The sequence below is a fragment of the Lissotriton helveticus genome, chromosome 3_1 (genome assembly GCF_964261635.1).
Source record: "Lissotriton helveticus chromosome 3_1, aLisHel1.1, whole genome shotgun sequence".
In the NCBI taxonomy this organism is placed as follows: Eukaryota; Metazoa; Chordata; class Amphibia; order Caudata; family Salamandridae; genus Lissotriton; species Lissotriton helveticus.
Window position 1 is genome coordinate 1160144732 of NC_136061.1, and position 18010 is coordinate 1160162741.

The following is an 18010-nucleotide window of genomic DNA, read 5'->3' on the forward strand; positions in this document are numbered from 1 at the left end:
ATCCAGAGTGGCCTAAAGGCTTATATGTTGACTTCTTTGGTGGGCCCGAAGGCGGAGCGTGGGAAGTTTTATCCAGGTGTGCACCTAGGCCCGAAGGTGAAGGTGTTACCGAAGCCTTTGTATGGATGGATTGGAGGGGGGCACGTGGGGGGAGGTGGAGGGGGTTCAAAGTCAGTACTTATGACCCACTGCCCTGTAGTGATGTCTTCTACGTTAGATTCTTCGGCTTCGGAGGCACTAAAGGTGCCTTCTTCGATGTGCTCCTGCTCATTGATGCCTTCTTGGAAGATATCGTCCGGTCGATGATGATCGAGCCATGCTTCTTCGAGCTCCGTGATCTCATATGGTTTTCTTGGAGCGGAAAGAGGCACAAGCTGGACAGTCTTTGCCCTCGTGCTCAGGTGAAAGACAGAGGTTACACACCTCATGAAGATCGGCATGTGGAAACTTGGATCCACATTGAGGATACTTTATAAAAGGAGTCCTTTGCATGAGCCAAAGTGCCTGATGGTGCATATGGGCCCGAAGGCCTGGGTCGACGACCGGACCCGAAGAGTTCAAGTTTGTATAGATGTGCGTCAAATGGGAAACACGATCGAAGACAATACCGAAGAAAGGGTAAAGGTTTGCGCGTCGAAAGGTAAATCGGTAATGACACCAAACTGGAACCCGTTGAACACATCCGAGCCCGATGGCGGAAATAAAAATCTGAAGATGGAGTCGATGCCCATGCGCACTATTGTCCACAGGAGGAGTCACCTATCTTGTGACTTCCAAAGACTTGTTCCAAGACAATAACAAACTGCAAACATCCGGGCTCAACACCAGATGGCGATCTATGCATAGTGTGTGATCTGCAGCTCATATGCCTCGAACATATAATTACTGCTCCTCCCCCCTCGGCTGGTCCTCCTACAGCGCATCGTAATCTATCTACAATGGGGAAGACAGACGGACGTCAGTCCAAGCTTTTCTTCAAAACTAAAAAAGTCACCACGCGCTCTAATTCGGAGTATCAACAACAGCCTAACGAGGAGCGGGCACAGACACCGCTGATAGTTCAAGAAGACGATGTGAAAAGTTTACTACTTGTCATGCAACACAGTCTTTTCGAGCAAAATGGACTCCATGAACAGTCGCATGGATTTCATCGTCCATAAGGTAGACACACATGATGAACACATTAAGACAAGACGCCACGTCACAAGTGAAGCAACAAGTCACACAGATGGACAAACTCCGCAAAATCAGTGCCGCATAACGAAGATTTAGAGGCGAGCAGTAGGCGCAACATCTGCGTCATTGGGATCCCAGAAAGCACGATCACGGGGCGCAATGAAGACTTTATTAAACACTTGCTGCTGGGCACGTTTGGTGTCGGAGCCTTCTCCTCTCAATTGATAGTTGAATGGGCACACAGAGCACTGGGCCCCAGGCCTCCACCAGGCAGTAATCTATGCCAAATTGTGGCCAGATTACTCAACTTTCATGATCGTGATGTTGCTTTGAAACTGGCCAGAGAGAAAAAGACCCTACACTTCGACGGCACCAAATTCACAATCAATCCTGACTTCACAGCCGCTGTACAGGAGGCGAGGTGTAAATTTCTGGCTGCCAAACAAATGGTTCATAAAGCGCAATTGACTACGCTCTCATGTATCCAGCACGCCTGCAGATTACCTATCAGGGTAAGCAACATTTTTTCATCAATGGGCAGCAGGTAGATGACTTTCTCAAGATCATCAAGAAATACCCTCCACATTGAGAGGCAAAATAGCGCCTATCCCGATCTCCATCACAGATATCGGACTGAAATCATGACGCCATGACTCTTACTCTTGGATGAAGTGCACCATAAGTTTGTTTTCAGTTGTGCTTCTTCTCGACCCTGGGTACCTGGGCGGCATATTGTTGTAGCGGAACGCTGCCCACAGGAAAAGGTGCATCACGCATCATTCGCAGATTGATGGTAGTCGCTGGCCTGGAGACAGATAAGTGATATGTAAAACACATGTGAAGGGTGGCAGGCATGCAATATACTATGATAGCAATCTGGACTATGCCAAGCACCCCCCTTTCCCTCCTCCCCTCCTCGCTGGGAGGCTGTCCCAACAGCTACTGTAGAAGGAAGAATCTCGTTTGCCCCTCTGGCGACCCCATCCCACGGGTTTTCCCCTACTTGTTCAGGGTATTTGTTTTGGACTGTAATGAAATGGGCTAGTTGCGATCTGGGTGGGCAGCAATATGCCACCACGATTGGGGTGCTGTTGCGGGAGGGGGTGGGTTGGGAGATGTTTTATAATTTTGGCAATGTTACTATTCAGCAGGTAGACATGCACAAACTAAGAGATACATGCGCAGCATTAAGTCCAGACCACACCATGCTATATACAAGCCTTTAATCCATGGCTCCGCCAGCTGAGGTGCTAAAGCTACATCTTCTCACGTGGAACGTTAGAGGTTTGGGGGATCCCCGTAAGTGTCGGCAAATACTTGCATACAGTGATAGGCATCAAATTCATATTGCCATGTTGCAAGAGACACATTTTGTTTTACATCGCACTCCTGTATTCGTTAGCAAATGGGCTGCAGAGGGAGCTTTCTCCTCATTTTCTACGTACTCTAGAGGCATAGTGATTCTCATTAAAAAGAATACTCCACTTGTCCTGGGAGGGACGAGTCATGATTCTTTAGGAAGGAGTTGCATGGTCTGGGGAATGCTGGGGTCACAATCTGTCACGCTCGAGTGTTGCTACGGGCCGAATGGTGACGACCCGGACTTCTTCATCACACTATGGGGACAAATCCTTAAAGTAGGCTCCACACATATTATTTGGGGAGGGGACTTTAACACAGCATTTAACCCCGCTACTGACAGATCCAACTCTCTTCCGCACCACTACACAAAAACACGTGGAATGCTTGCAGAAATGCTCTCTGCTCATGGTCTTATAGATGCGTGGAGACACGTGCACCTGAATGAGAGGGAAGGCACACAGTGATACACTCAACTTGGGCTCGATTAGATTACTGGGTGGTTTCCCGTGGAGTGGGCTTGTGGATACATAATGTAGAGCATTTGGCCAAAACCTACCCTGACCATGCCCCAGTCCGCCTGACGATATCTCCCCCAAACACGTCTGCTATTCCTAGGTGCTGGAAAATCATGCCAGAGGCTCTATTAAACACTGCATTCAGGGCTGAACTGGGAATAGAAATTGCTGAATTTCTCCAGAGAAACATAGGTTTGGTCACACACATAGGCATGATTCGGGAAGCCTTTAGGGTCACGATGAGGGGTTCTTTCATCGCTAAGAGCTTCGGTGTCTTGCAAGACGACTCGCTTCCGGGGAAAATACTTTACAGCGTGCAAATACGGGGAGGATGAGAGACCAGGTAGAGCTTTAGCGATGGAAATCAGCCTACCCAACTTTCTCTAATCACGTTCCTAGAAATTCGTGATGGTGCTGGGACACAATATAGAGACAGTCCTGATATCCTTAATGCATTTGCCTCGTTTTATGCCGACCTATACAGCACTCGCAGGACACAACCTCCTGACCTATCAGTGTACTTGAAAGATATAGCTCTTGGCTAGTTAGGTGATGCTCAAGAGTTTCTGGTGGTGCCCCTTGAAAATGATGATGCTTGCTGCAATTATACAGATGAAGTCAGGAAAAGCCCCGGAATCCGATAGTCTCCCCATTGATTTCTATAAAACATACATTGACCAGTTGATTCCCCAAACTAAAACAAGTCAATGAAGAAGCTCAAGACTTAGGGGTCCTTCCGGGTTCCATGAGGGAGGCTCTTATTACCTCATTTCTGAAGCCTGGCAAACCTGCGGATACTTGTGATTCCTACCACCCTCTATCTTTGATTAATACAATGCGAAAATACTCGCACAAAATTTGGCTAACAGGCTCAGCTTACTAATGTAAAAATTAGTCTTACAGGACCAGGCCAGTTTCATTCTGGGGAGAGCGACGTTACATAATCTGCGTATTCTCTTCTCTATCTTACAAAACGAAGACCAGCAGCTGGCCCCAAAGCGTTTTTTCTTGATGTCACGAAGGCCTTTGATAAAGTTGAATGGGATTACCTTTTAGTCATACTCCACTGTATGGGGATACCTAAAGAATTTCTGGCATGGATACGCCTCTTATACACTTCCCCGGAAGCGAAGGTTTTATTTAATGGACACACTTCCTCTGCATTTCCCATTACCCAGAGCACTCTGCAAGGATGCCCACTATCTCCCCTACTTTTTGTGCTTGCAATTAAGCCCCTCGTGGCCAAAGTTAAGCAATATCATCATGATGAAGCATTGTGTTGTTTGCTCTGCCCAATACTTATATCATTATATGCGGACGACATCACCTTATATGTTAGGGAACCCCAGCAAAACCTCAACCCATTATTGCAGGAGTTTTGCAGTTCGGGGGGGGCTCTCTGGAATACATATCAACTGGGCGAAGTCTCAGATCTTTCCTCTCACTACCTCTGCAATGGTTTTCACCCCGGCTTTCCCAATGGAGTGGTGTGCTACTGAAGCAAAATACCTACAGGTAAACATCACTACTGATTAGGATGAACTGATGCGTCCCAACTATGGCTGAGCATTGGAGAGCATTGCAAGTAATATCACAAGGTGGATTGCACTCCCACTTTCTATGTCAGGGCGAACCTCTCATTAAGATTATCATTCTCCCAAAGCTCTTGTACCTTTTCTTAAACATCCCATAAGACCTGAGCAGACACTTGTTCTCCGCACTTAGCACAGAACTGATACGGCTGAGTTGGGGTAGCAAACAGCCCAGAATGCAGTGGAAAGCACTCACCAGACCCTACTCCCTAATCTAGAGTTGTATCATTTTTGCGCTGAGGCTCATTATGCTCCCTATTGGTTCCATCCTCCTAAGTACATGCAGCAATTGGTAACAGAACATTAGCTGGCATATCCTATTCCACTTGAGGGTGCCATATTGACCGAAACCACACCTCGGGAGGCTGACACGACATCGGTTACCTAAAGGTGAAAGCATGGCAGCGCATTGCCAGACGAATACAAGCCCCTATGCTATACACACCTTTGCTGCCTTTGGTGTATCACTGTAAGAAAGTGCACGCTTTCCTGCATGGTATGGCCCCACATTTTGCTGAATTGCTGATGTTCTTTGACTGAGTGTGCCCTGGGCTCCTGCTAATAAGGTACCCAGGGCCAATGTTCCTTCCCTAAAACTGCATTGAAGCCTTAAACCAAATGGCATCTCTGGCCACATATAAGCCCCTGGTAAATGATACCATGGGCACCCAGGGCACTGTGACCAGAGTAGGGCTCTAAGGGCTGCAGCACTTAGAGGTCCTGTACCCTGACACTCACACACTGCCTTTGCAGGCTGCGTGTCTTGGTGCAGAACAAAGTGAAGAGTCTACATGGCACACATCCCTGTGTGCCATGCCCACAAACCACTGACCTGGCATACATCATTCACCCTTCTAGCTGGGTGGCCTATGCCAGTGGTGAGGGTACAAGTGCAGGAGCCCTGTACCCCTACAGTGCCCAAGTCCATTCCTGGGCACTGTAAGTGCAGTGCTGCCATTAAGAGTATACGGTGCTGGGAGTTTGTCGTTATGAACTTCACAGCACCATAATGGCTACACTGAAGACTGGGAAGTTTGGTATCAAACTTCTCAGCACATTAAACCCACACTGCTGCCAGTGTGGGATTTTATAATAAAACGCACAACAGAGGGCATCTTACGGATGCCCCCTGAAACTCTACCAACTTCTAGTGACCTGAATGAGGTCTGCTTAGGCTGCCACCAACACACAGGTTTCTGGACCCCTGGGTCGAGAGCCTGCTGCTTTCGGGGCCTGAAACAATGCACATCCAGGGACGAGGTGCCAAGCCTCCTCCCCCAGGATGGGCAGGGTTCATGAAGGGGAAGCTTCAAAGGCATGCCGCCTTTGTGAGTCTCCCCAGACCATTTGCTGCTTTCAGCAACTGGTCCCCACTGGTTCTACCACCCACTTTGGGCAGGAGAACTGGCGGGAAAAACAAGTGAGGGAAAGAGGTGTGCCCACCTCTGCCAACTCCACCCCTCAAGTGGGGAGGCGAGGTGAAGCACAACTCTGAGTCCCCGCCATTTTGAGAATGGGGGGACCAAGACAACCAGGAACAGGCTCCTTGCCCCCCTCCCACTGGAGGGTGGCACGATAGGGAATGGAACCATTGGTCCCTGCCCTTTACCTACCAGTAACGCCCCTAAATCTAGTATTTAGGGGGCACGCTGAACCTCGCTTCCTCAGATCCAGCCTGACAACAAGAAGAAAAGAAGAAGGACCAAACAGCCGTGCAGCCAGCTAACAAGAGGACGACGCCCACTGACTTGGCCCCAGCCCTACTGGCCTGTCTCCTCTCGATCCTGCTCCTGTGAAATTCCGATGTGGCCTGCAGCCAGCAACCTCAACAACCCCGGAGGACCTGCCTGCCTTCATTTTCAAGACTGCTTCTCCCATGAACACCGGATTTGTTTAAACCGCAGCTTCTGGCTCCGGCGCGATACTGCAAATCCAGCCCACTCTGCACCCGCCGAACCCGGCCCGAGTGGAAAAACACAACGAGGAGGTCCCTCCGGCGATCCTGACCTGAGATCCGGCGACCTCTGACCTGCCTCAAGCCTCCAGCCGACGCCTGCAGCCTAAATCCAGAAGGCCCCCTTGACCGCGATCCGGAGCTCGTAAGAAGTTCCGACCCCAAAAGGCACCCCTGCACTCATCGTCCCACTGCCTTTTGTGTCCAAACCAACAGTGCCTAACCAACCCTTAACTTCCCAACTTACCTCTTTAAGTGGTGGTCGCACCCAGAAGTCCTTTGTCTCCCTGCCTGCAGTGCTTTTGCAAACCGGAGGTTCTCCATTGAAAACAGGGCACACAACCTCAAAACAGCACCCTGCACCCGGCTGACCTAGTGCTGCGGAGGGTGCACCTTTGGTGCTAATTTGGTTCCTTATTTGCCCGAACCTAAACCCTAGGAGCTTGCTCCCACAGCCGTGTGGCCTGCTTGCCAGCAGCCAGCACCTGGAGGCCCCCTATCCTCCATAGGATAACAAGGGGCCTCAACACTCTGCACCAGGCCACCCTATTTCCGCTGAGGGTGAAACAAAAGTGCATCACTGACCATGGGGGACCCCTGAGTCCAACCCCAGAACCTTAACTCCCACAGACTATTACTTACCTGTGAACAGATAACCTGTTTTTCCTCCATAGGATAACATTGACAATTTTCTTCCAAAAAGTTTCGAAGTGTGGAGTTTTGTAATCTAAAAATATACGTTAAAAATCCTGTGAATAACCAAAAAGTATTTACTTACCTGTTTCCAGGAAATGTCCCAGTGCTGAATCTAGGTATTCAGCACTGAATTAGAACAGTAACGAGAAAAGTAACTTACCTGCAATTTACTGAAAAAGCCTATTCATTACAATGTACTGTATTTGCTAAGTGTTGCAACCTACAGCATTCCCTGTAAATCAAACAAAGTACAATTTCCATTGCATTTTCAAACTGTTTTCGAATCAGCAACTTATTCCTGTAAAGTATGTTATGCTTACTTGTGCCAGGCTTGCTTGGTTCTAAAATAAAACAACAGTATACTTTTTATACAAAAACAATTGGCCTTGAGTTCAGTTCTTGAGTGTGTGAATTAATTTGCTGACTGAGTGTGTACATCAAATGCTTAACACTGTCCTCTGATACTGCCTTACTGCTCGACCACAAATCGCCTTGACTCTATTCCTCATTTTGATGTAATAGATATATAGAGCCAGTTTCCGACAATCACCCTAAGATGCCAGCATTAAAGGAAGGTGCTTTCAAAAAAAATAAAGCTAAGTACAATATCACCTGCTAGGGGGATCTTTATTTAAATGGCAAGTTCCGCACACTGGAACAGTTGTTTGAAAAAAAGACGCCCTCTCCAATGGATATCTTTCTGTAGGTCTGATTTCGACAAAGTGTTAAAGAATACACTGCTACATACCTAAAAGAACCACAGGCTGTCACCCCACTGCCTACAATATTGCGAAGTGACCCTGCCTCACATTTAGTTTCTACGTTATACAGTAGTCTATACACCAGCCCGGCGTCAGCTCAATACAGTGCTAGAGATAAGTGGACTGCTGAGATGGGACAGTAAATAACTGACAAATAGTGGGTCTACTGTTGGGTCTACTGTTGCAGTGAGATGGAACAAATTTCATCAAGTAGTCACTAACGCATCACACATTACAAACTTTTGCACTGCACTTACTACACCGCGGTTAAAATGTACAAACTACGTGATAACGACAAATGTGACAGATGTGGTACGGAGGCTGCGGACTTCCTGCACCTTGCTTGGGACTGTAGCATTATACAGGTATACTGGTAACAGGTGATTGTATCATTAGAGTAGATGACTTCACTCCAGCTTCAGGCTTCCCTCTTGCTTGCTCTATAAGGGTACACAGAGAATTTAGAAGTGGCACATCAGAGATTTGTGTCATTTGCTCTTCTGTTGGCTAAAAGGAGAATAGCATGTTGATGGGGACGGGGCAGGGCACTCAAGTTCAAGGAAGAGATATGTTATTTTGGCAGGAACAAACACTCACATATGAGGAGCTCCTCCCCCTAACTTGGTGACCTAGGGATGTATGGGACCCCCTCAAAGCGTATTTACTCACACACCCTATCGATACGACCAGCACTACACACGCAACCTGATGTTAAAACGGCATGTATGGCTCAATTGCTGCTCGATTGCACTTCATGCAGAACATGGGTCAGAGATAGTAATTTCAGCTTAATCGGGCATGATATCGGATTATGATTGTTAAACTGTTACATGAGACTAATATTAAAGTGATTACTCCTTTTAATGTAGTCCCGGACGCTGCTTTGTGTTTACATGTTGTTATATCACATTTATAAGCATGTATCTACCCACGTACTGTATATGCTATGCTGGATATATGTTCCATAAAATTTAATTAAAAAAAATAAAACTCTGGGCTCATTACTAAGTGTTACAAGACTCTATATCCAAGCTTATTCCTTAACTAGGCAATACACATTATACAACCAGAAACATGTAAATTCTCCCAGCACTTATATGAGTTAATAGCCACTGTGCAAGTAGGTCCATTCACACTGTATGCCAAAGCCGGTCTCACCTTGATGTCACGGTGGATTATCTGATTGTCATGCAAATAGCGTATTCCTTCCAGGATCTGCTTGGTGTAGAAGGAGATGGTGGCTTCGTTGTCTTTCAGTGGGCCCCACTTCGAGCGTAACAACGACGACAGGCTGCCTATGAGGGTGACAAATTCAGAGGCTTCACTGGCGAAAACACACAATGCAAAGGTATGAATTACCACCACAAGTGAAAGGTACTTATTTGTGATCCTTGTTCCCCCTCCTAGACATCTTATGAACATTCATAATTATCAGAATACCTCCACCTATGTACAGAATCAAATAAAACGTTCTTACAGAGTAATGTTAATTTTTTTTAAACCGAAATAAAAAACCATGGAGGAAACCGTGCACATAGGACATTACATGGGAGTGTTTTTTTGTTTTTTTTGCCTTGATGCAGTCTAAGCCCTTTAGTGTCTCAAAATCCAGAGCAGAATCAGTTAGGAAATTCATTTGAAGGGAAGAAAAAAATATAGCTAAACTTCTTGTTTAACAAAGGGGATGGTGGACTGTTTATGAATTGAAAGAAGATACCTCAGCAGGACAACCCAGGATAAGCCCTGAATGGGTTGCCAGGACCCTGACAGAGGATCGGGGCTCCGACCTTGCCAGCATCCCACGTTGCCTCCCAGGTCATCCTTCCGGGAGCCATATATAGGGGTCCCCTACTTTTCAAACCATCCTTCCGGGAACCACACAGTGGATTGGGGATACGACCCTGCGCATGGTCTCCTCCTCTGCTCACCACCTTTAAAAATGGCAACCCGGGGGGAGGAGCCAAGTCGGCGACCAAGATGGCCGCGTAGGGAATCGGCTCCGCCGACCTCCGTTCCACTGAGGTTCTTATGAGAGGTGGTGCCTAAGGAGAAATGGAGGCTGTGCCAGCTCATTGGGGCCCGCAAGTGGGAGATGACATGTTGGTGCACACACATAGAGGAATGGCCTGCCTAGACTGACGTGGGAAAGCCCCTCTATAGATGCCCTGTGCTGCCAGTGGCGGGAACCAGGCTGCGGGGGGTGCCTGCTAAGTGCCCACCGGCAGCGCTGTTACTGAGAGGAAGAGGGGGCACCAAGGACGTGGCGCGGTCGGTGTTGCCACAACACACTCTCCAGATCGATAAGAGGACACTGAGGAGAATATCTGCCGGGCACGGGCATAGCCCAGGAGAGCTCCGAAAGGTGCGTCAATCAGAGTCTATGGGAAAGGGGACGGCGGAGACGTGCTACGACGTGGACTGACCATGCCGCAATCAGATGGGCACCACGACCGGAGGGGAGGCTCAGGGAGAGAAGTGAAGCCCTTGGCCTGCTGGTCGCCTTACCGGGGAGCTGTGAAGTTGACTGGGCGCGCTTTTGACCAGCTGACTGGACTTGGCCTTGAGGAGGCCCCGAAGGGGCGAGATTGAAGGTGGCCGGTCGGTGGACACCAGGGGCAGGTGGCCGATCTGTGACTCTGATTGCGGGTGTGGGGCCCGGCTGGGCTCGGCCACGTGGTGTGGGGTGGTGAAATGGCGACAAAAAACTGACTTGGACAAGCCTGTGCCTCGGTCCTCCAAAGGGTCCTGGACCATTGAGTCGAACAGGCTGGATCGTTACACCTTCCTTAAAGGGTCTCCGGGGGACTCGAAAAAGGCCCCGTCGGGGGGTGAGGAGGTCAGTCTTGCCCCTACTGAACCAACATTGACAGACCTTATGGCGGCCATCAACGCGTTCAGGCATCCCTGGGCCAAAAGATGGAAGCCCTAGATAACAAACTAGACACTGTCACGATAGAGATGGGGCTGATACAAGCGGTTCTCACAAAGGCTAACGAGGAGGTAAAGTCACTGGAGGTCAAGACAGCCAGCCTGATCGACTATGTGAACCTGTTGCGGCAGGAGGTGCGGGACCTCAAGGCTTCCAGAGTCCTCATGGATCGCAAGCTGGATGACTATGAAGGAAGGGCCAGGCGTAATAACGTTAGTATTCTTGGGGTGCCCGAGAAATCAGAAGGCCAAACGCCGGATCTGTTTGTCGAAAATATTGTCCTTAACCACCTCAAGCCCAAAGGCCTTAGTAATTTTTTCACGGTCGAGCGTACACGCAGAGCCCCTGGGGGCAGACCAAGACCGGGGGCGCCCCCCGCCCTATGATTGCAAGGGTCCTGAACTTTCGTGACAGGTATGTGATCTTACAGGCAACTCGTACTAGGCCCCCTTTGAAATTTGAAAATGCAACTCTCTCCTTTTTCCCCAGACTTTACTCAAATGGTACAAAAGCAGCGGCAGGGCTTCTTATCGGTGAAAAAGAAATTGAGAGACAAGGGACTTAAATATGCCATGATGTTCCCTGCCCGTCTCCGGGTGGAGCTCAATGGAAGGGCCTAGTTCTTTGACAACCCTGAGGTGGAGGCGGACTGGTTGGACAGTACACATGCGACTGAGGCCGAGAGCCGAGATCGAAGCGAAGCGGAAGAACAGTAGACTTGCACCAAATGGTGTCCATGGGGCTTGAACAGTAATATGTTTTGAACGGGGGCGGAGCGGGCATGTAACAGTTCTCCTGTTTAGTCGCGGAAGTAAAGATATCATTATGGTTTGACCTGAAAAGGAGTAGCGGCGCAGGACGGGGGACTGGGGGTTGGCAGGGTTGTATGGGCCCTCCCTCTATCTACTACCTTTAGTTAGCTGTGGATTAGTTTTGGGGCGACAGGCACACTGCTGGTTGGGGATGAGCGTAAGCTACATGCAGGGGTGCAGGGTGGGGGGAGGGGGGCCGAGGATTGGGGGTCTTTTTGGAATCGTGATTTTAGTATGTGCTACATGGTTAGAAATTTGTTTTTGTTCTTTTACAGCATCAGGTGACCTTGATATGATTTACCATTACAATGTCTTCTGGTAGACAGGGACTGGGGATTTCCGTGCTCAGCTGGAATGTTAATGGACTGGGGGACAAGATAAAGAGGGGGATGGTTAGTCAATTGATCAGGAGACACTTCCCGGATGTGGTGGTGTTGTAAGAGACACATCTGGTCGGTAATCGTTGTATGGCCCTGCATAAGGGGGGGGCTATAAATTGGTGGCACACGCTGGTTTCACTACAGGGTCTAGGGGGGTGGGCATCCTAGTGAGAAATTCCTTCCCGCTGACTGTTCAGGCCACGTGGGCTGATAAACGAGGCAGATATATTGGCATTTCAGGGTTGTGGGGGGGGAAAAACTGTTACTTTCTTGTTTGTGTATGTTCCGCCGGGTCTGCAGACTGACACCTTCCGAGACCTGTGCAAGATTTTTTTAACTCTGCCTGTGGGGATGCTGATTGTGGGTGGAGACTTCAATGCGGTAATGGATGGTGGAATGGATAGACACCCAGCTCGAATTCTGCCGCCGTCCCAGAGGTGGTTATCAGACTTTGTAGAAACAATCGGGCTTACGGATGGGTGGAGATTGAGGAACCCAGGCGGAATACACTACACACACGCCTCAGCTGCGCATCACTCATTATCGAGGATAAACTATGTTTTAGTACCAAGGTCGCAGGCAGCATGGGTCCGAGAGGTGCGACATGTGGGCAGGGGGATCGCTGATCACTCCCCAGTCTGGCTAAGGGTGGAGATGGGACAGAAAGATATAGGCAGGATCGCCCCCATAAATGCTTGGCACTTAAGAGACCCCGACACTAAGAAGGAGGTGACACAGGTCACGGTACGGTATTTCCAAGAAAATGTGGGAACAGTTGAGTCGGCACAATCCCTATGGGAGGCATACAAGGCACTCATCAGAGGGGAAGTTTTATCACTGGTCTCAGGAAAGAAGAGGAAGGGCCGGGCGGAGGTGGACAGGATAGAGGCGGAATTGGCAGATATGGAGGGGGAAATGGCGAGAGTTGCCACTCCCGAGGGGTTGCACCGTTTGAATCTCCTCAGAGATGAATACAGGGGCATGGCTAGAGAGAGGACTAAAGTGCAGCATGCAGACACCCAGAGCAGGGTCTATGAGCATGGCGACAAAGCAGGGAAACTGATCGTGTGGCTGGAGAAAAGGGAGTGGGGGGTCAAGGTTGGTACCAGAATTGCAAGTAGGGGGCTCAGGTAGAGGGACGGATCCGCAAATGAATGTTGATGAGTTCTCGGCTTATTATAAATAGGTGTATACGTCTGCAAGCACTTATTCAGAGGCAGACAATGCGGCTATGGTTCAAGATATTCCAATGCCCGCCCTGTCGGAAGAGGATAGGAAATACCTAGATTCCCCCCATACGAACGATGAGGTGGCGCAGGCTATTAGGGCGGTTAATTCCGGTAAGGCCTCGGGCCGGAACGGGATCCCCATAGAGCTGTATAAGCTCAACGCGAACAAGTTAGCACCGTTCCTTCGGGGCATGTTTGTTGTGAGTAAGGAAAAGGGCCATCTCCCGTACGATCAACGAGTCGCAAATATTATTGTCATTCATAAAGATGGCAAGCCCAGGACGCCGTGCTCTTCTTACCGGCCAATCTCGCTCCTCAACGCTGAACCTAAGGTACTGGCAAAACTGCTGGCGACCAGGCTGGTCAAGGTCATTACCACTCTGATCCATCCAGATCAGTCTGGCTTTATGCCGCGCCGAAATACAGCCCTTAACTTATGGAGGTTGCACAGGATTCTAGGAGGTGCATCCTATATACACGAAACGGCGGTTCTGTTGTCACTGGATGCGACTATGGCCTTTGATAGGGTTGAGTGGCCCTATTTATTTGCAGTTTTGAGGAAGATGGGTATCGGCCCCGAGTTCATATGTTGGGTCTGTCTCTTGTATAGGGGTTCCCTGGCCAGGGTTGTGGTGAATAACCACAAATTTGCTGACTTCTCTTTGGACAGGGGCACACGTCAGGGGTGTCCTCTGTCCCCATTATTTGCACTGGCGCTTGAGCCGCTGGCGGCGTGGGTCCGTTGGGACCGATCGATCAGAGGTCTACGTTGGACGCCAGAGTGGGAAGATAAGATCTCGCTGTACGCAGACGACATTCTGTTTTATCTCACTACCCTCAGGGAATCACTGATTAGCTTTCTGGATGTCCTGGCCATATTTGGGAGGTACTGTGGTTTTGCCATCAATTGGGCGAAGTCGGTGCTTTTCGTCCTAAGTAGTGACCCACCGGCCAATCCGAGTTCCTGCCCAGTACGAGTTGAACCGGTAGGTTTTCGGTACCTGGGTATATATGTGACTATGGACCCGAAATTGAGATATGATAATAATCTGGGGCCTCCTCTGGCCAGATTCCGCCGGGATGTGCTGAGGTGGAAGTCGCTGCCGCTCTCCCTGCTGGGTTGAGTGGTGCTGTTTAAAATGATGGCCCTTCCCCGCTTCTTATATGCCCTTCAAAACACAATGGACCCGGTACCTGCCACATATTATTCGGAAATAGAGTCCCTCCAACGACAACTTCTCTGGGAGGGCAGACCCCGTATAGCTTTCTCCAAGCTTACTCTTCCCTGGTACGACTGAGGGATCGGTTTTGGCGAATCTCCGGAAATATTACTGGGCCTCCCAGCTGGCGGCGATAAACCACGCTGTCTAAGGGTCTCCTCCAGACCCCGGATATACAATGGATCGCGGTCAGATGCCTGGGGGAGACTTTACTAGGGCACTATATGCTAGGAGCAGCCAATTTCCCCTTGTCGGGCCGGCGGCGCATGCGGTCCACGTGTGGCATGCAGCTACTAGATTCCTTAAATGGGAGGGGAGGCTTACGCTGGCGACCCCGTTGTGGAGCTCAGAGACACTGGGCAGTTTGTGGAAATCGAAGGGCTTTGACAAATGGGATCTCATTGGGATCTCACAGGTTGAGGATATCTGGGAGAAAGACGAGATCCTTACATTTGTAGCCATGCAGGGAACATTCCAGCTGCAGGAGAGTGAGTGTTACCGATACCTCCAGGTCAGGCACGCCCTATTTACAAATATTCCCGGGGGCGCCATACTCCCGGAGGCCTCCCCGTTGGAAGACCAACCATATGGGGGATCCCTTGGCGACTCTTAGGGAGCAGTGGGGTGCCGATGGCCTAGTACTGGACGATGAGGACTAGAGAGAGGCAGTCGCCTCCCCGAAGGTCGTGGCCATCCAAATGAAACTCAGATTGGTGCAACTGAAGATTCTCCATCGGTCTTACACCACAGGACCTCGGCTAGTGAGGATGGGGCTGGCAGAGAATGGGGAGTGTCGGAGGGGCTGTGGGGAGATTGGGACTTTCATGCACATCTTGTGGCACTGCGTAGAAATACAGGACTACTGGGCCAAAATTCACGATAAGATGCGAGAAGTGATGGGGGTGGAGTTAGCGTTGGAGACCTGACTATGTGTTCTGAATGTCTGGGAACCTTCAGACCTGACCTCATATGGGAAACAATGGGTGACCCTGGCGTGCATGATTGCCAAGCATAACATTGCCCAGCTGTGGGGTGCTAGTCAGGCACCCCAGATTGGGAAGTGGATGGAGGATCTAGACTGGTGCATGTTCAGGGAGAGGTCAGTATATGTGGCCAGGGGGTGCCCCCGGAAGTGGGGGAAGGTATGGGGCGCTTGGAATAGCCAAAGGGGGGATATATGTACTCCTCTGGATACTAGAGTGGCGTCAGCGGAGCTGGAGTTCCCTTTATCCCGTAATGTTATTCTAAAGTATTATTCTGAACAAGGTACTGCATATTTGACCACTGTGAAACAAAGCTTGTCACCTGATGCTTTTATTTTGCTTTTGTTTAATAAAAAGATTTTTTTAAATAAATGGCAACCCGGTCCTGATGATGATCCTAACTTGTGAGGATCGAAACGCCGTTGACCGATCATACAGCGCAACTCACGGTGCATCCTCAACTTTGGTTCACAAACAGTCATATGTCTTCCAATCATTGAAGAGGACCTACTGTTTTGTATACAATATTTTTCTTCACTTTGTCACCTTGCGTCCCACGCTGTGTTTCCACTTGTCACTCGCGCCATCACTCTTTGTTTCACGAGCACTACGTGCATAAAGCCCCCTTGGGTTGCCTTCGCATTTCATGCCCACAGTGCTGTTCTAACTGTCCTGTTTGAACTGTGAAATTTTTCAATATATGATGCCATGAGCACTTTTGAAAAAATACCGGAAGTCTCTCCTTTCTTTGCTACCTTGTAATGTTCTGTACATACCTGTGTATCTGCCTTTTCATTGAATCCGGTTGAGACATTGTTCTTTTAAAACTTCCATTTTGAGGGGCGTTTGGATTGGAAGATGTAGTTGGTTTTTATCGGGGAGGAAAGGCTGAGGTAGTTGTCTACAATGAGTGTTTAAGGATGTCGATTTATCAATTTATGTTTAAATTTTTTCTTAGCATTTTTTGAGAGATTAGGCAGGTAAGTAATGGACCATGAGTTGGGGCCATGTCTGATTAGGGTTGAGTCTCGGGGGTTGAGGGTGTGATTAAGTGGGGGCATGTTAGGTCGCTGATTCGAAGGTGGAGAGACAGGGGGCGAGAAGATGAGAGAGGGAGGTCGGAGTTAAGGGGGGTGAGGTAGAGAGCAGACGCAAGGGTCACTCCAAAAAGATATGATTCAGTGTCTCCTGATTTGCCCTGGGCAAAAGACATATAAGGCATACTAGGAAATAGGCTAAGCTCCGGTGCAAAGGTAGGCTCACAAAGATAACAGACCTTATGTTGATATTGAAATTTATTGGAGACATCGTAATATTCAGAGGGCCCCAGCTTTAGTAGATACTGGAGCAGAGGCCACTCTGATATCTGGAAATCCAAAAAAGTTCAATGGACAGTATTTTACCATTACAAGTTTAGGCGGCAAAGAGACCCCAGCAGTGCAGACTAAAGTTCACATGAAAATTGGGAGAATACCAAAAAGAGAATACACTGTATTAATTGTGCCCCTTTCTGAATATATTATTGGAATTGATATTTTGAAGGGAATGACTTTGCATTAAGATAATGGACATGATCAGTTTGGATCGAAGCAGTACACTTCAGTTGGCACTGTGAGGGTCGGTCATTTGAAAATTCCCCCAGTGAAATTGCCTCAGGCTACTAAAGTGATTCATGTGAAACAGTACAGAATTCCTGGTCGACAGGATGAAATTAGTGCGACTATTCAGGGTTTGTTAGAAGCAGGTGGTAACCCCGATTACTTCCACTTGGAATAATCCTGTATGGCCTGTGCGCAAAAGTGAGAATTCTTGGCATAAGACAGTTGATTATCGTGAATTGGATAAGCATACACCTCTTTTGACTGTTGCTGTCCCAGACACAGTTAATTTGATTGAAAGAATACAAAAACACCCTGGTACTTAGTATGCGACTGTTGATATTGCTAATGCTTTCTTTTCAATACCAATAGCTCCCTAATATCAACAGCAATTCAGTTTTTCATGGGGCGGTAGACAAATGACATCCAGAAATTTACCTCAAGGGTACTTGCATAGTCCCACAATCTGTCACCGGCTGGTGGCTGAGCACTTAGATAAAGTGTCAGTTATTCCTGGGGTACAGATTTATCATTACATTGATGATGTGATGATACAGGGAGAAACACAGGAACAAGTGCAGACTCAATTAGATAGAATTGTGGAGCATTTACAAAAAAAAGGATGGGAGATCAATCCTGATAAACTACAGGGACCCTCTCAGAGTGTGAAGTTTTTAGGTATCCAGGGGTATCAGGGACATTGGAAGGTGGAGCACCAAGTGAGACAGAAAATTAAAGAGTTTGCGGTACCACAAAACAGAAACGATACTCAGAGGTACATGGGTTTGTTCGGTTTTTGGAGG

The 18010-nt window shown here is 48.7% G+C and overlaps 1 protein-coding gene across 2 annotated transcripts in view; it reads right to left on the reverse strand.

Annotated features, from left to right (window-relative positions):
• The window catches only part of LOC144823334 (mitogen-activated protein kinase kinase kinase 6-like), a 1091718-nt gene that overhangs the window by 452749 nt on the left and 620959 nt on the right, over nt 1-18010 (reverse strand). For both annotated transcript variants that reach the window (XM_078681777.1, XM_078681776.1), the window contains exon 17: nt 9215-9351. In XM_078681777.1, the coding sequence (XP_078537903.1) occupies nt 9215-9351 (137 nt within the window). The remainder of the gene's footprint in view (nt 1-9214; nt 9352-18010) is intronic.